Source organism: Mustela putorius, unplaced genomic scaffold (assembly GCF_011764305.1).
Source record: "Mustela putorius furo isolate JIRA1106 unplaced genomic scaffold, ASM1176430v1.1 tig00003845_pilon_pilon_pilon, whole genome shotgun sequence".
NCBI classification, from domain to species: Eukaryota; Metazoa; Chordata; class Mammalia; order Carnivora; family Mustelidae; genus Mustela; species Mustela putorius.
Genome location: NW_025421998.1, coordinates 73300891 through 73314174, shown reverse-complemented (window position 1 = coordinate 73314174; position 13284 = coordinate 73300891). Strand labels below are relative to the sequence as shown.

Here is a 13284-nt window from a genome sequence, read left to right as displayed (position 1 = left end):
CGAGTAATGAATTACCCCCAAATTTTGTGACATAAAGCATCCATTTATTATACTCATGGCACCTATGGTTGGGAATGAACAGGACACAGTGGGTTTAGACTGCCTCTGCTGATATTGGGGCTTTCGCTGGATGACTTGAGGCTGGGGAATGGAATCATTAGAAGACTCATTCACTTATGTCTGGAAGTTGATGCTGGCATTGGGCAGGGAGCCTCAGTTCTTCTCCATATGGACTTCCTCACATGGAATCTCCAAGTGGGCTACTTTGGGCCTCCTCACAGTATAATAACTGGGCCCCATTCCTTGAGATAGGCTAGAGAGGTCATATTTGTGAGCTAGCCTAGGAAGGTATGCTTGCCACATTCTGTTCATCCGAGTAGTCACAAAGTCCTCCTCAGGCACAAAGGGAGGGGAGATAGATTCTGGATGGTAAGTGGCAAGGTCCTGGGAGAACATGTGAGACCACAAATATTACTAGGGTTATTTTTGAAAATGCAATCTGCCACATAGGGATTGATAGTCCCATTTTATAGATGAGAAATTGAGACACAAACAGGTTAAGTAGTTGTTCAGAACTTTCAATATCTACTGTACCAAACAGGAGTACCAAAACTACAAGTATATTTTTTAATTCTTCAGTGAAGAGAAAATATACTAAGCTTGTCTTAATTTTACCCTAGAAAAATAGTAACATGAAATTCATTTCAAAGTATCATTGACATATAGTCATGTTTCATAAGAAGACTAGGACCTTTTTTTGTAAGTTAATATGAAATGCCAATATAACTTTTATTTATTGACTTCTTTATCTACCTTTCTAGCCAGTGTTTCCTGAGGTTTAGATTTCAGGTTCCAAACTATACCCCTATAACTGTCTCATACTCAGTGTTTTCCAAAGCAAATTTATTTTTCTGTCAACCTGTCTCCTCCACAAAGACACTTTTCCATTTCTGTCACTGCCGTTCTTCCAACTGGAAGGAATGGGGTTTTGGGGTTGTCTTGATTCCTCCTGTCCTTCAATCCCACTGTGACCAGGTATTTTAGACTTTGTTTTGCAATGCTTCTATTTAACTATCCACTACTCTAGGTAAATAATGAAAATAACCTCTGTTATTAGAGAAGACATTCCAATATCTCAGTCACTTTAGGATCATTTCTGTTGTCTCCTTAATTTTCTGTTTAGCTGTTTGTCTCCTCCATGAGACTATGAAGAATTGAGAGAAGTCTAATCGTATTCACCTCCTGTTTCCCAGTATCCCCAATATAACACTCGACCTAGTCAAGGTATGTTTGTAGAATTAGCAAATAATCTGCTTTATTTATCTATATTATTTAGGAAAGGCAAACTCCCATGAAAAACAACACTAATTTCAATGGCTTAAAACAGTAAATGCTTACTTCTTGCTCACATCATGTGCCAATGCACAATAGTGTGGAGAAGAGGGTCTCCTTTATCTCTTTGATCTTTTGGCTCCACTATCTTCTAAGGAATCTTAAGTTTTTTTTTTTTTTATATCTTAAGATTTTATTTATTTACCATATATCATATATAACATATCATATCATATATATCATATCTATATCATATATAATATATATATATATATACACAATGGCAAAAAGTTTTTCTTTCTTTTTTTTTAATTTTTTATTTTTTATAAACATATATTTTTATCCCCAGGGGTACAGGTCTGTGAATCACCAGGTTTACACACTTCACAGCACTCACCAAAGCACATACCCTCCCCAATGTCCATAATCCCACCCCCTTCTCCCAACCCCCCTCCCCCCAGCAACCCTCAGTTTGTTTTGTGAGATTAAGAGTCACTTATGGTTTGTCTCCCTCCCAATCCCATCTTGTTTCATTTATTCTTCTCCTATCCACTTAAGCCCCCATGTTGCATCACCACTTCCTCATATCAGGGAGATCATATGATAGTTGTCTTTGTCTGCTTGACTTATTTCACTAAGCATGATACGCTCTAGTTCCATCCATGTTGTCACAAATGGCAAGATTTCATTTCTTTTGATGGCTGCATAGTATTCCATTGTATATATACCACATCTTCTTGATCCATTCATCTGTTGATGGACATCTAGGTTCTTTCCATAGTTTGGCTATTGTGGACATTGCTGCTATAAACATTCGGGTGCATGTGCCTCTTTGGATCACTACGTTTGTATCTTTAGGGTAAATACCCAATAGTGCAATTGCTGGGTCATAGGGCAGTTCTATTTTCAACATTTTGAGGAACCTCCATGCTGTTTTAAGGAATCTTAAGTTTTAATGGCCAAACCTAGAGGGCTCTTGCTGGGAAATACAGTCCCACTGGAGATAAGTTTGGTTATCATCTGTCTATCTATCATCTATCACTATTCTTTCAACTATATTTTTATTTATAATAGTCATCTTGTAGATCTGCCGGTCCTACACCTCCTTATTTCCATTCTGTTCTCTGCCTCCTTCTTCCGCCAAATCTCATTTGGGGACGTTTTTAACTTTTTTTGTGTACATTGCATAACTCTGGCCTCTGGGCATAAAACTGGTTTGCCCAGTGAGAAACAATTGAGGTCAGACCTTCTTTTGGGGGAATTTGGAATCAGAACCTGGAAGCACTATTAGGGAGGAAAAAATTTTACTTTACCTTTCTGTGTTATTTGGCTGACAAATTGATATAAGACAGATTAATAGGGGAAAAACAAACTTAATTACAGATGTGCAGGAGCCCCATATGATTATGAGACCCCACGGGAAGCTGGGCAGTTGAAGAAGCTAGCCATCCAGAACTAAGAAGGGAGTAGGGAGTCTGAGACTTCAAAGAGGAGGAAGACAAATTATAAGAAGATGGGAAGAACAAATATTTTGGTAAACAAATGTTTGCCATACCATTCAGAGACAGTGGGACACACTGAGGAATTTGATTTCCAGATTATGCTGAGTTTACCCCCAGTTTACCACACCTGGTCCATGTTCTAAATTCTTTTAGGCAGGTCAGGGGAAGGTAAAGATTTTCCCCCAAGTCTTTGGGTCTTGATTAACTTCAGCTCAAAGTAATCCACATGCCAAAGTGGCATTTAAGGAGAGGCTCATTTTGAATCCCTTCAGCACTAAGCTCTAATAGTAATTTCTTAGGTAGTGGGGTATAAATGATTCATTTGGGAGAGTTCAAAGCCTTCCCTCAATCCACTCAGACTATTGAAGAGGTCTCAGTTCTCACATGTCATGGTAAAGTCAATGCTTAGAATCTTAGAGCAATTAGAACCTCATTATAGCTATTATGCAGTCCCTTATTATCTAGTATTTTTAATGGCTTTGACCTCTTCTTACTTTTTATATATTCTCTGCTCTTGAATCTTATTTTCCTCAGTTGGCCACATTTAATTTTATGTGTTGGAACTCTTCCATTCTCTCTAGAACATAAAGCATCATGAGAACAAGAATTTTGTCTTGTTCACTACTTTGTTGCCAGTGCGTGCAGCCATTCCAGGCATATAGTAGATGTTCAATAAATACTGACTGACTGTGAGTGAATGTGTGAGTACCTAAATGCATGAATGAAGCAACAGAAAGAAGTGGACATGGCAGAGTGCAAGAAAAGAGAAACTGGGTAAGATTGAGGCTTGGGGTACTTGTGGAGAGAGGGCAGCTAGAGGTGTAAAGCAAGCAGGCAGGAGAGAAGAGCAATTTTATAAGTATTGCTGAGGGCAGTGTACTACGAACACTTTTATTTAAAAGTTCAGTGCTGGGGCGCCTGAGTGGCTCAGTGGGTTAAGCCTCTGCCTTCAACTCAGGCCATGATCTCAGGGTCCTGGGATTGAGCCCCGCATCGGGCTCTCTGCTCAGCAGGGAGCCTGTTTCTCCCTCTCTTTCTGCCTGCCTCTCTGCCTGCTTGTGATCTCTCTCTCTGTCGAATAAATAAATAAAATCTTTTTTTAAAGATTTTTAAAATTTATTTATTCGACAGAGATCATAAGTAGGCAGAGAGGCAGGCAGAGAGAGAGGGGAAGCAGGCTCCCAGCTGAGCAGAGAGCCCGATTCGGGGCTCGATCCCAGGACCCAGAGATCATGACTTGAGCCAAAGGCAGAGGCTTAACCCACTGAGCCACCCAGGTGCCCCAATAAATAAAATCTTAAAAAAAAAAAAATAAAAATTCAGTACTGTGGTGAGTGCTGTGAATTGTGTAAGACTGATGAATCACAGATCTGTACCCCTGAAACAAATAATATATTATATGTTAATAAAAAATTTGGGGGGTGCCTTTGTCTCAGGTCATGATCCTGGAATTCTGGGATTGAGCCCCGTATCAGGCTCTCTGCTCAGCAGGGAGCCTGCCTCCCCACACCCCCCCACCTGCCTCTCTGCCTACTTGTGATCTCTGTCTGTCAAATAAATAAATAAAATCTTTAAAAACCTTTTTTTTAAAAAGCACGTACTGAATAAAAAATGCCATTTCATATGTTGAAAAAAATAAAAATTTTTCTTCATTCTAAATTAAAAGATAAAAATTCAAGTAAAATTTTTTTAACTTTCTGAGCTGTATTTCTTCTATTGATCCATTTTTTAAAAAATTGACCAAATGAGTTCCATATCACTAGTAAAATTCCTACCTGGTTTTCATGACTGATTCACATGTCACTTAATTCCTTTTGTTATTCGCTATTTTGAAGGCATATATCATGTGTTAAGTGCTATATTGGGTTCCAGAAAAAAATATATAATACTATTATATTCCTGCACTCTATTAGGGCAATGATGTAGGTACGCTGGTACTATAGATCGAAACCTTTGTGGGAGCACAGAGGATGGGTCACAAACAGTAGGGTATGAGTGTGTCATGGATCAGCCTCTTAGCGGTAGCTACCTTTGTAGTTATGGATGAAAGACGTTGCAGGCTTCAACAAACTAAGCATTTGGCTATGGCTAGATAACAATATATATGTATGGACAGTTAGAAAAAGAGTCTGGATCACTGTTGGATTTTTAAGTAGGAGAATAGAAATTCCATCTTTGTTTTATACTCTGGGAGGAAAAATAGAGAAGGAATCACAACAGTGTTTCTCAAAGTGTGGACCCAAGTATCAGCATCAGCAGCACCTGGGAATTTTTTGGGAGTGCAGATAATCAGGCCCCACCCAAGACCTACTGATTCAGAAACTCTGGGGAGTGGGGTCCAGTAATTTGTATTGAACAAGCCCTCCTGGTGATTTTGCTGCATACTAAAGTTTGTGAACCACTGAGTGAGCATGAGTGTGAGAGGGTGAGACTATAGCAGGAAGACCTGATAGGAACTTAAAATATCCCTGGTGAGAAACAGTGAGGGCATCAACTACAGTGTTGGTTATGGTATTAGAGAGGCAGGCACAGACAGATGTAAATAAATGTTTCAGATGGTAAGATAAGTCAGCATGGTAGGGGAGCCAAGGAATAAGATATAAGGAGGGAGAGAGAGAGAGAGAAACTTTGATAGAGGAAGTAACAATGACGTGTGACTTGAAATGGATCAGATAGAATGAGATGGAGGGGGGACAAACCAAGCAAAAATCTAGTAACCAGTCATTGCAAGAACTTCATAGTATCTCTTGCTGTGACTTCACAGCATCCCTGGCCATTCTCTAGCATTCTGCCCAAGAAACACACCCCAAATGATGCCCCTGTCTCATCTAACAAGCCAACACAAACCCCAAGCTTCAGAACTAGACAACTGTCCAGCAAGCCTATATCCTACAGCTAAAGAATCTGAACTCTAAATAATCATTCATCATAGTGGTCCATAGATTCTGAACTCCAAATAATTATTCACCATAGTGTTGAGTTGTTTGCCAATTCAACAGTCATTACCCCTCTTCCTGATTCCCAAAATCAGCAATTTTGTTCTGAGTGACCATGTGCCCAACCCTCAGCGTATGAATTATGATGGATAAGTCAACCATACCTATAGCTTCCCATTTTCTCTGAGCAGGTGACCAAGTTCTAGCTAAGAAATGGAAGGGTAGGAAAGTCTGTTGGGGGTTCCTGGGAAAGATGTTTCTCCTTGAGGGAGTAAAATACCCTTTTGTCCCACCTCTGCTTTACACTTTGGGTGCTGTTATGTGAAGAACTGGTTTTTGAATGAGAGGACAAACTTGAGAACAGAAGGCAATGCATATGGGATGGCAGAATAGAGAGATTAGAAAGAGCTTGTTCTGAGCCCCATTTGGACTAGCCTATGTCTTGTCTTTAAGTACTTACAGCCAAAAACATTCCTAATTGATTACTCATTCTTCTCTAGCAAACTACCAGAACTAACCTTGGTATGTTTCTCAGCTCTGTTTACTCCAGGCATCTAGATTTTTTGGCCTCATTTGGAAATCTGATATCATTCTGCTTTGTAAATCCCTTAATCTGGCCCTATCCCTTCCCACACTTCCTACTTGACGTCTATGTCCTATGAATTCCAACTTCTATGAACTGCAAACTCCCTGTACTCTCAGCTGCTGCATCTCCTTGTTCCAACTGAGAACCAGTTATCCCTCAAGTTCTCTATTTCCTCTGTAGTATTCTCCAGTAGAGACCAGTAATTTTTGCTCTCGTACAGGCATTCCAGAGTTCCTGTGGTGTCAGTGTCTTCCTTGTTCTCTGTTGGCATTTTCACTAATTCCCTTTTTTTCCCCTAACAAAATCACAGCTCTTTGAAATGTGTATAGTAGATGGCCTCAGACTTTACCACCTATTTCTACCCTTAGTTGTCATCTTGAGTCAAATTCCAGGATACCTCATTTCATTTTTTGATGACTTTTGGCCTCTGGCTCATTCTTCTCTCCACCATTTTCCCTATTGTTATTCTTGGTGACTTCAATATATTTATAGATGTCTATCCTACCCTTGGGCCCATTATTTCCTAGACTCCTCACCTCCAATGATCTTTTCCCCCATCCTACTCAGCTATAACTATGAGGAGAAGAGAAACAGTCAATGGGGTTGGCCAGAAGGTCTCTAGACTCCTAAACCCAGCCTTCCTTTAAACTATACCATGATACCTTCACAGTCAGTATTTATGAGAGCATCAACTCTAACGTCTCTGCTATTCGATAATAGCAGATTCTAGTAAAGGTAACTGGGTGCAAGTTGTTTTGTTACTGTCTGAAGGTCAAGATATTCTGGGGTGAAGTATCATTGAGGAAAAATCAATAGTAGCCTTCATAAATGTCAGCATAAAATGCTGTTCAAAACAAGTATAAAAGCCTCATGATACCTTGTTTTGAGTGTTTCAAAATATATTATCAGATTAAATAGAAGTTACAATGACATGTTGTTCCCCATGAAGAGATAAAATAATTAGCTAAAGCTATTTAAATATCTGTTAATTACATGAAAAAAATTTCAATTAAGCAAGCATGTGTTTCAGATTATGTGCTCAAAACACACCTGAATACCCCAGCACAGTGGGTCCTTTTCATATCTGTGAGTATTCAGTGCAATCATCAAAGTTGTCATTGAGCATTTAAATCAGGAGAGGTCAGGTAGGGTCAGAGAATATCTAGTAAGACTCTGTGGTAAAATGCTATTTTATGAAGACTTTGATGGAGTCATAAGTTTTCTGAGGAATTAAGTGAATGCCCAGAAGACAAGTTCAGATATGCCAGGGTATCCTGAGACAAAGGCTTAATACTGATCTTGGGTTATGGTGTCTCTTTGGTAACCATGGTGAAGCTGGATGAGCTTAAACACTGCATGTTGGAAATTCCTTACGAATGAGTCAATAATGAATCTCTTGCCGGTAAAATCAGTCTGAAATACTTCAAAGTCAGATTGGGAAATCTATGCTTGAAGATTTCAGAGTTAAGAAGTCTCAGCTTGGGTTGATTAAAGAAGAAAACCCCTCAAAGGCCCTCATTTGAGGAAAAAAATGATATTTTACAACAAATAGAAATGCTGGTGTGTCTCTTAAGCAACTCACATTTGTTAATGGAATCAAATAACTGAAATCCATTGATTTCTCAAAATTATTACTGTATCCAAGGGTTACAAGCAAAATTCTACTTAGAGATGAACAGGATGTGTCCAGTTTCTGTGAATGAGTTCATGATTAATCATTCTAACATGTCAGATTCTTCCAATAAGGATGATAAATGTATTACCTCACCTCAGTATTCTTCAACAACTGATGTGTCAAAATCTTTTAACTTCCTGGGTCAGGAAAGAAACCTCTCTATTCTCAAGAACCTACAGCAGAGTAGGGAATAAGAGAATCAGAAGTCCCCACAGAACCTTTTAATATCCAAAATGGTGGCTTCTGCAGAAGGGAAAAAGACATCTCTTATTCTCTGTGGTCCTTTATCATGGTTCATATCCTGGTATTCTCTTCCTCCCATTCTAGTTTCCAGAGTATCTCTACTGCTAACTGCATAGACATGGTTGTTAGTGCCTTCTATATTGACTACAGAAAGAATAAGCTGTATCTCTGAAAATAAGAACTGAAATGGAATTTGGGTGATAGAGATTTCCATTTACCCTTGAGAATTTAGGAAACAAAAACCTATTCTTCATTATCTACTTTTAAAGAAAAAGAATGCATGAATTCAGATAAAAATATTTATTACTTCCCTATCTTTTCTTATAGCATGGAGAGGATTTAACTTTGGTCCCTGTACCAAGTAAACCATTATTTAGAATTGACAACAATGCAGAATATAAAATGATAGTGGAGAGTGAGGGGTGAGCATATCCAAATGCTAGAGGGAAAATAAATCGTAGAGAATCTAGTAACCATCTTATTCTCTTGTTATAGGACAAAGTATTTAAAAGACTTTTTGTTTAAAAAAGAACCTAATTAAAAAATATTAAATTAAGATAAATTAAAAAATAGCACTCATTCTCTTGCATTACATAAATTTCATTACAGTTCATTTAGTAATAAGTCACAGTAAAGAGTTGAACCCAGTGGCTCTGTATTTCCCAGGCCAAAGTACTTTATTCTTTTAGGAAATGCCTAACATACATGCCATCAGTTATCTTGGGTAGTGAATGATGGATTTGGTCAATTTTCTTGGGCCTCTAACAATCCCCAGACAGCTTGATTCTACCTCAGCCCCGGGAATGTAGGTTGCGCAGGCAGACATGTAGAGTGGCTACGTTCATATGTAGGGGAATTGTTTCAGTTTATCCACACATAGCCATGCTTGGGAAAGTTAACTTGTTCAACTTTGTGGAAAAAATGCTACAGAAAGTGGGGCGCCTGGGTGGCTCAGTGGGTTAAAGCCTCTGCCTTTGGCTCGGGTCCTGATCCCAGGGTCATGGGACTGGGGCTCTCTGCTCCGCGGGGTGCCTGCTTCCTCCTCTCTCTGCCTGCCTCTCTGCCTACCTGTGATCTCTGTTAAATTAAAAAAAAAAAAATGCTACAGAAAGTATACTTGTTGCCATCTTAAGTAGAGCAAGCATAAAGTGATATTTATAGATAATGATGGATACTTATGATATAAGCATTTAATACTCTATGATTAGATTACTTCTTCAGATAAAGTGACTTGTGTTCAAGATACTTTTTCATGGCTGAGGAAGGCATAATGCAGAAGGAATAAATGTGTCTACCTTTATGTTAGTGATAGGATGTGAGTGGTGAGATGGGATATGGAATTTAGGAAAAGCACTATCAGCCAAACAATCATGAACTGGGGAAAAAAAAATCCAAAGCAAATTATTCTGAGTATGTGTCATAGAAAACCACTACTCCCACTATGACAGAAATACTTCAGACTGAAAAAAAGAAAAAAAAAATGAAAGGAAGGAAGGAAGGAAGGAAGGAAGGAAGGAAGAAAGAAAGAAAGAAAGAAAGAAAGAAAGAAATCTCTTGATCTGCTAAACTAGGAAGAATTAATCTACTACTATACCACATCTTTTTCACACTAAGTAGCCAGAAAAAATTGTTAGAAAACCAAAAAACAATTCAAGTGTAAGAGTAATAATTGTTAGATTCACCTCAAAAGGATAGAGCTTACCCAAACTTCAGTTAAAATGACACATTTCTGGGCGCCTAGGTGCCTTAGTGGGTTAAGCCTCTGCCTTCAGCTCTGGTCGTGACCTCAGGGTCCTGGGATGGAGTTCTGCATCGGGCTCTCTTTTGCTCGGTGGGGATCCTGCTCCCCCCCCCCCCCACCCTGTCCAGCTGCCTGCCTCTCTGCCTACTTGTGATCTCTCTCTGTCAAATAAATAAATAAAATCTTTAAAAAAACGACACATTTCTTTTCTGAAAGATGAAACTTGTGCACGAATTGAAAACTTAAATTTGTTGTTTGCTTGATTTATTTAAGTGTCATAAAAGGGGCACCTGGATGGCTCAGTTGGTTAAACTTCTGACTTGTTGATTTCAACCCAGATCATGATCTTGGGGTCTTAAGATCTAGCTGTGTGGGGGACTCTGCATTGAGTGTGGAGCCTTCTTGAGATTCTTCTTCTACCCCTCCCTGATCATATGCTCTCTCTCTCTCAAAAAATTTTTTTTTCATAAAATGTATCCCTTCATCATAAAGAAAAGCTTAATTTCCTGTCTTGTGAGAAACAGCCTTTATTTTTGTTTGAGGCTTTCTCTGTGGAGATGACGCCCCCTGCTGTGACAAAGCTAAACTGCAGACTGATTTTTTTTTCCTCTAAGGGAAAGGATATGAAGAATAAAGGTACAATTGTTGAGGTGAAAGAGACTTTATTTTGAATATACATATCATTCATTCAGTTTCATCTTTATAGTGCATAGTATATATGGAAATATATATGGAAAAATAAACATAGAAATATCTAAAGATGGAAGTATACAGGCAAAGAAGACATTCGATATATACCCTTGAACAGGTTTAGAAGCACCATACAACAGTATCCATTAGAAAAGAGTAAATTCATGCAAAAAAAAAAAAATCTATCCAAACCATGGTAGGCAAGTGCAATCAGTACAAGTTATAGTTTCTTGGGTACAAAAGGTATACATGTTCTTTGGACTGGAAACGTAAGTGAATGGCTTGGCTTTTATGTCCAGGCCAGAAATCACCTATAGAAGGAAAAAGTGGATGCCATGTGTGACAATAAAGTATTTAAGGCCACAGATGGAGGTCATGAGCTTACAAAGAGAATACTGCGAGGTAGGGCAAGTTAAAAAAAAAAAAAAAGTAGAGAAATACAATAAAGCCACCTCTGCCTAAATGAGAAAAGAGCAAATGCAAAAGCATTAGAATGATAATAGCCCTCTGTACTCTGCTGCGTTTCTCTTTTCTTTGTCAAAAGAATTCACTGAGTATCACTACAAAGTTCAGTGAATAAGATAAGGCAATAAACGCAGAGCCTTGGCATTAGGGCAAGTTTAATTTCCTTTCATTTTACATGAGAGGGGGGAAAAGAATATAGAACTAGTATTGTGCATTTTTTCATTCAGCACACTAATTTTTAAGTGTTCATAAATAGTTTGTTTGGCACAGGGGGATAGGTGTATGAAGATTAATTAAACCCAGGCTTCCACCTCCAAGATTTTACATGAGGAAAGCTAAGGAAAGATAAAAATTCCTTACTGTTTTAAAAATCAAGTGCTTAAAAGGCAGGTTTTAAAAATTGAGATGAAAAAAAAAATCGATAAGGAAAAACAGCAAAGAAAGGCATTGAACAAAATCTCCTGGTTTCCTTTACAGTTTCTTTTTTTTTTCATTTATTTCTCCAAATTGCATTTTACAGTAGAAATGCAGACCATTTAGGATAGCTATGGCTCAATACTGCTTGGTACTTTCCTCTTAAGACATCATCTTCTTACACTCCACTGAACAGAAAACCATCCCTTCTACTGGCATGAACTTCTGCCCAATGAGACACTTGCTGCAGCAGGAACACAAAAAGCACTCTGTGGACGCATGCCAGCTGAAATTGTTATAGGTCACCCGCTGCACTTCAGGGTCGATGGCATTGTGGCACCCTTGACATACCTGTTAAGTTGATTACATAGATAACAGAAGAGGATGAGAAATCAAACTGATAGTAACATTTTCATGTTAGAACAAACAATGTCTTTCTTTCAGATGGTAAATTAAACTGAGAATGACCACCTCAAAAATATATAACTAAGATTGACCTTCTAGTTAACTGTTTAGCCCACCACTGTTAATGGATGTCTATAGAGAATGGGTGTCTCTGAGAAATAACAGGTAAAGACCAAACAGATGATTTGGTGCTTGTAAGATATCCCCATGGTGTTTGAGGCAGAAAGTCTTAATGGTGAGTTTCAGAGAAGTTTCATTCTAGTGTATTCTACTTTACTAATTATAGAAAAGTTTTATGATTTTCTCTATAAATCCAAATGCTGGTGAAGATGTGGAACAACAGGAACTCTCATTCATTATCGGTGGGAATGCAAAATGTACAGCCACTTTGGGAGACAGTTTAGCAGTTTCTTAGAAAACTGAATATACTTTCATCATACAGTCCAAAATGATGCTCCTTGGCATTTACCTAAAGGAGCTGAAAACTTATGCCCACAAAAACTTGCACATTGATATTTATAGAATCTTTATTTATAATTGCCAAAATCTGGAAGCAACCAAGATGTCCTTCAGTAAGTAAAGAGATAAATACACTGTGGTAATTGAGACAATGGGATATTAACCAGTGCTAAAAAAGACAGAGCTATCAAACCATGAAAAGACGTGGAGGAATTTTAAATGCACATTGCTAAGAGAAAGAAGCCAATCTTTTAAAAAAGTAACATACTGTATGATTCCAACCGTATCACATTCTGGCAAAGGCAAAACTATGGAGAAAATAAAAAGATTATTGGTTGTCAGGGGTGGGATGGGGGATTGGAAAGAAGACCAGGTAGAGAGCACAGAGGACATTTAGGGCAGTGAAAATATTCTCTACAGTTTTATTATGATGGGTATATGTCATTTGCCCAGGCTATACTTTTGTCCAAACCCACAGAATGTGAAACACCGAGGATGAACCCTGAGGTGAACTGTGGACTCTGGGTGATTATGAAATGTGAATGTAGATTAATCCTTGGTAAAAAATGTAGCATTCAGGTGAGTGATGTTACAGTGAGTGAGATACTATATGTGTAAGTGTAGAGGTTATGTGGGAAATTGCTGTGTCTTCCTCTTTTGTTGTAAACCTAACACTGCTCTTAAAAAAATAGTCTTTAAGAAAAAAGATTTTCCTCAGTCATTAAAGCTTTGAAGCATAATTTTACTAATCTTACCTCTGACACATGAGATTATTAACATCACTGGTTTCTAGAGAGTATGAAATGAAAATCATGTTCAAAATAATTAAGGACGCA

The 13284-nt window shown here is 38.2% G+C and overlaps 1 protein-coding gene across 1 annotated transcript in view; it reads right to left on the bottom strand.

Moving 5' to 3' along the window:
- Positions 1-10660: 10660 nt before the first annotated feature.
- The window catches only part of TES (testin LIM domain protein), a 45412-nt gene continuing 42788 nt past the window's right edge, over positions 10661-13284 (bottom strand). The window contains exon 7 of the mRNA XM_004741924.3: positions 10661-11935. Within this exon, the coding sequence (XP_004741981.1) occupies positions 11747-11935 (189 nt within the window). The 3' untranslated portion in view covers positions 10661-11746. The remainder of the gene's footprint in view (positions 11936-13284) is intronic.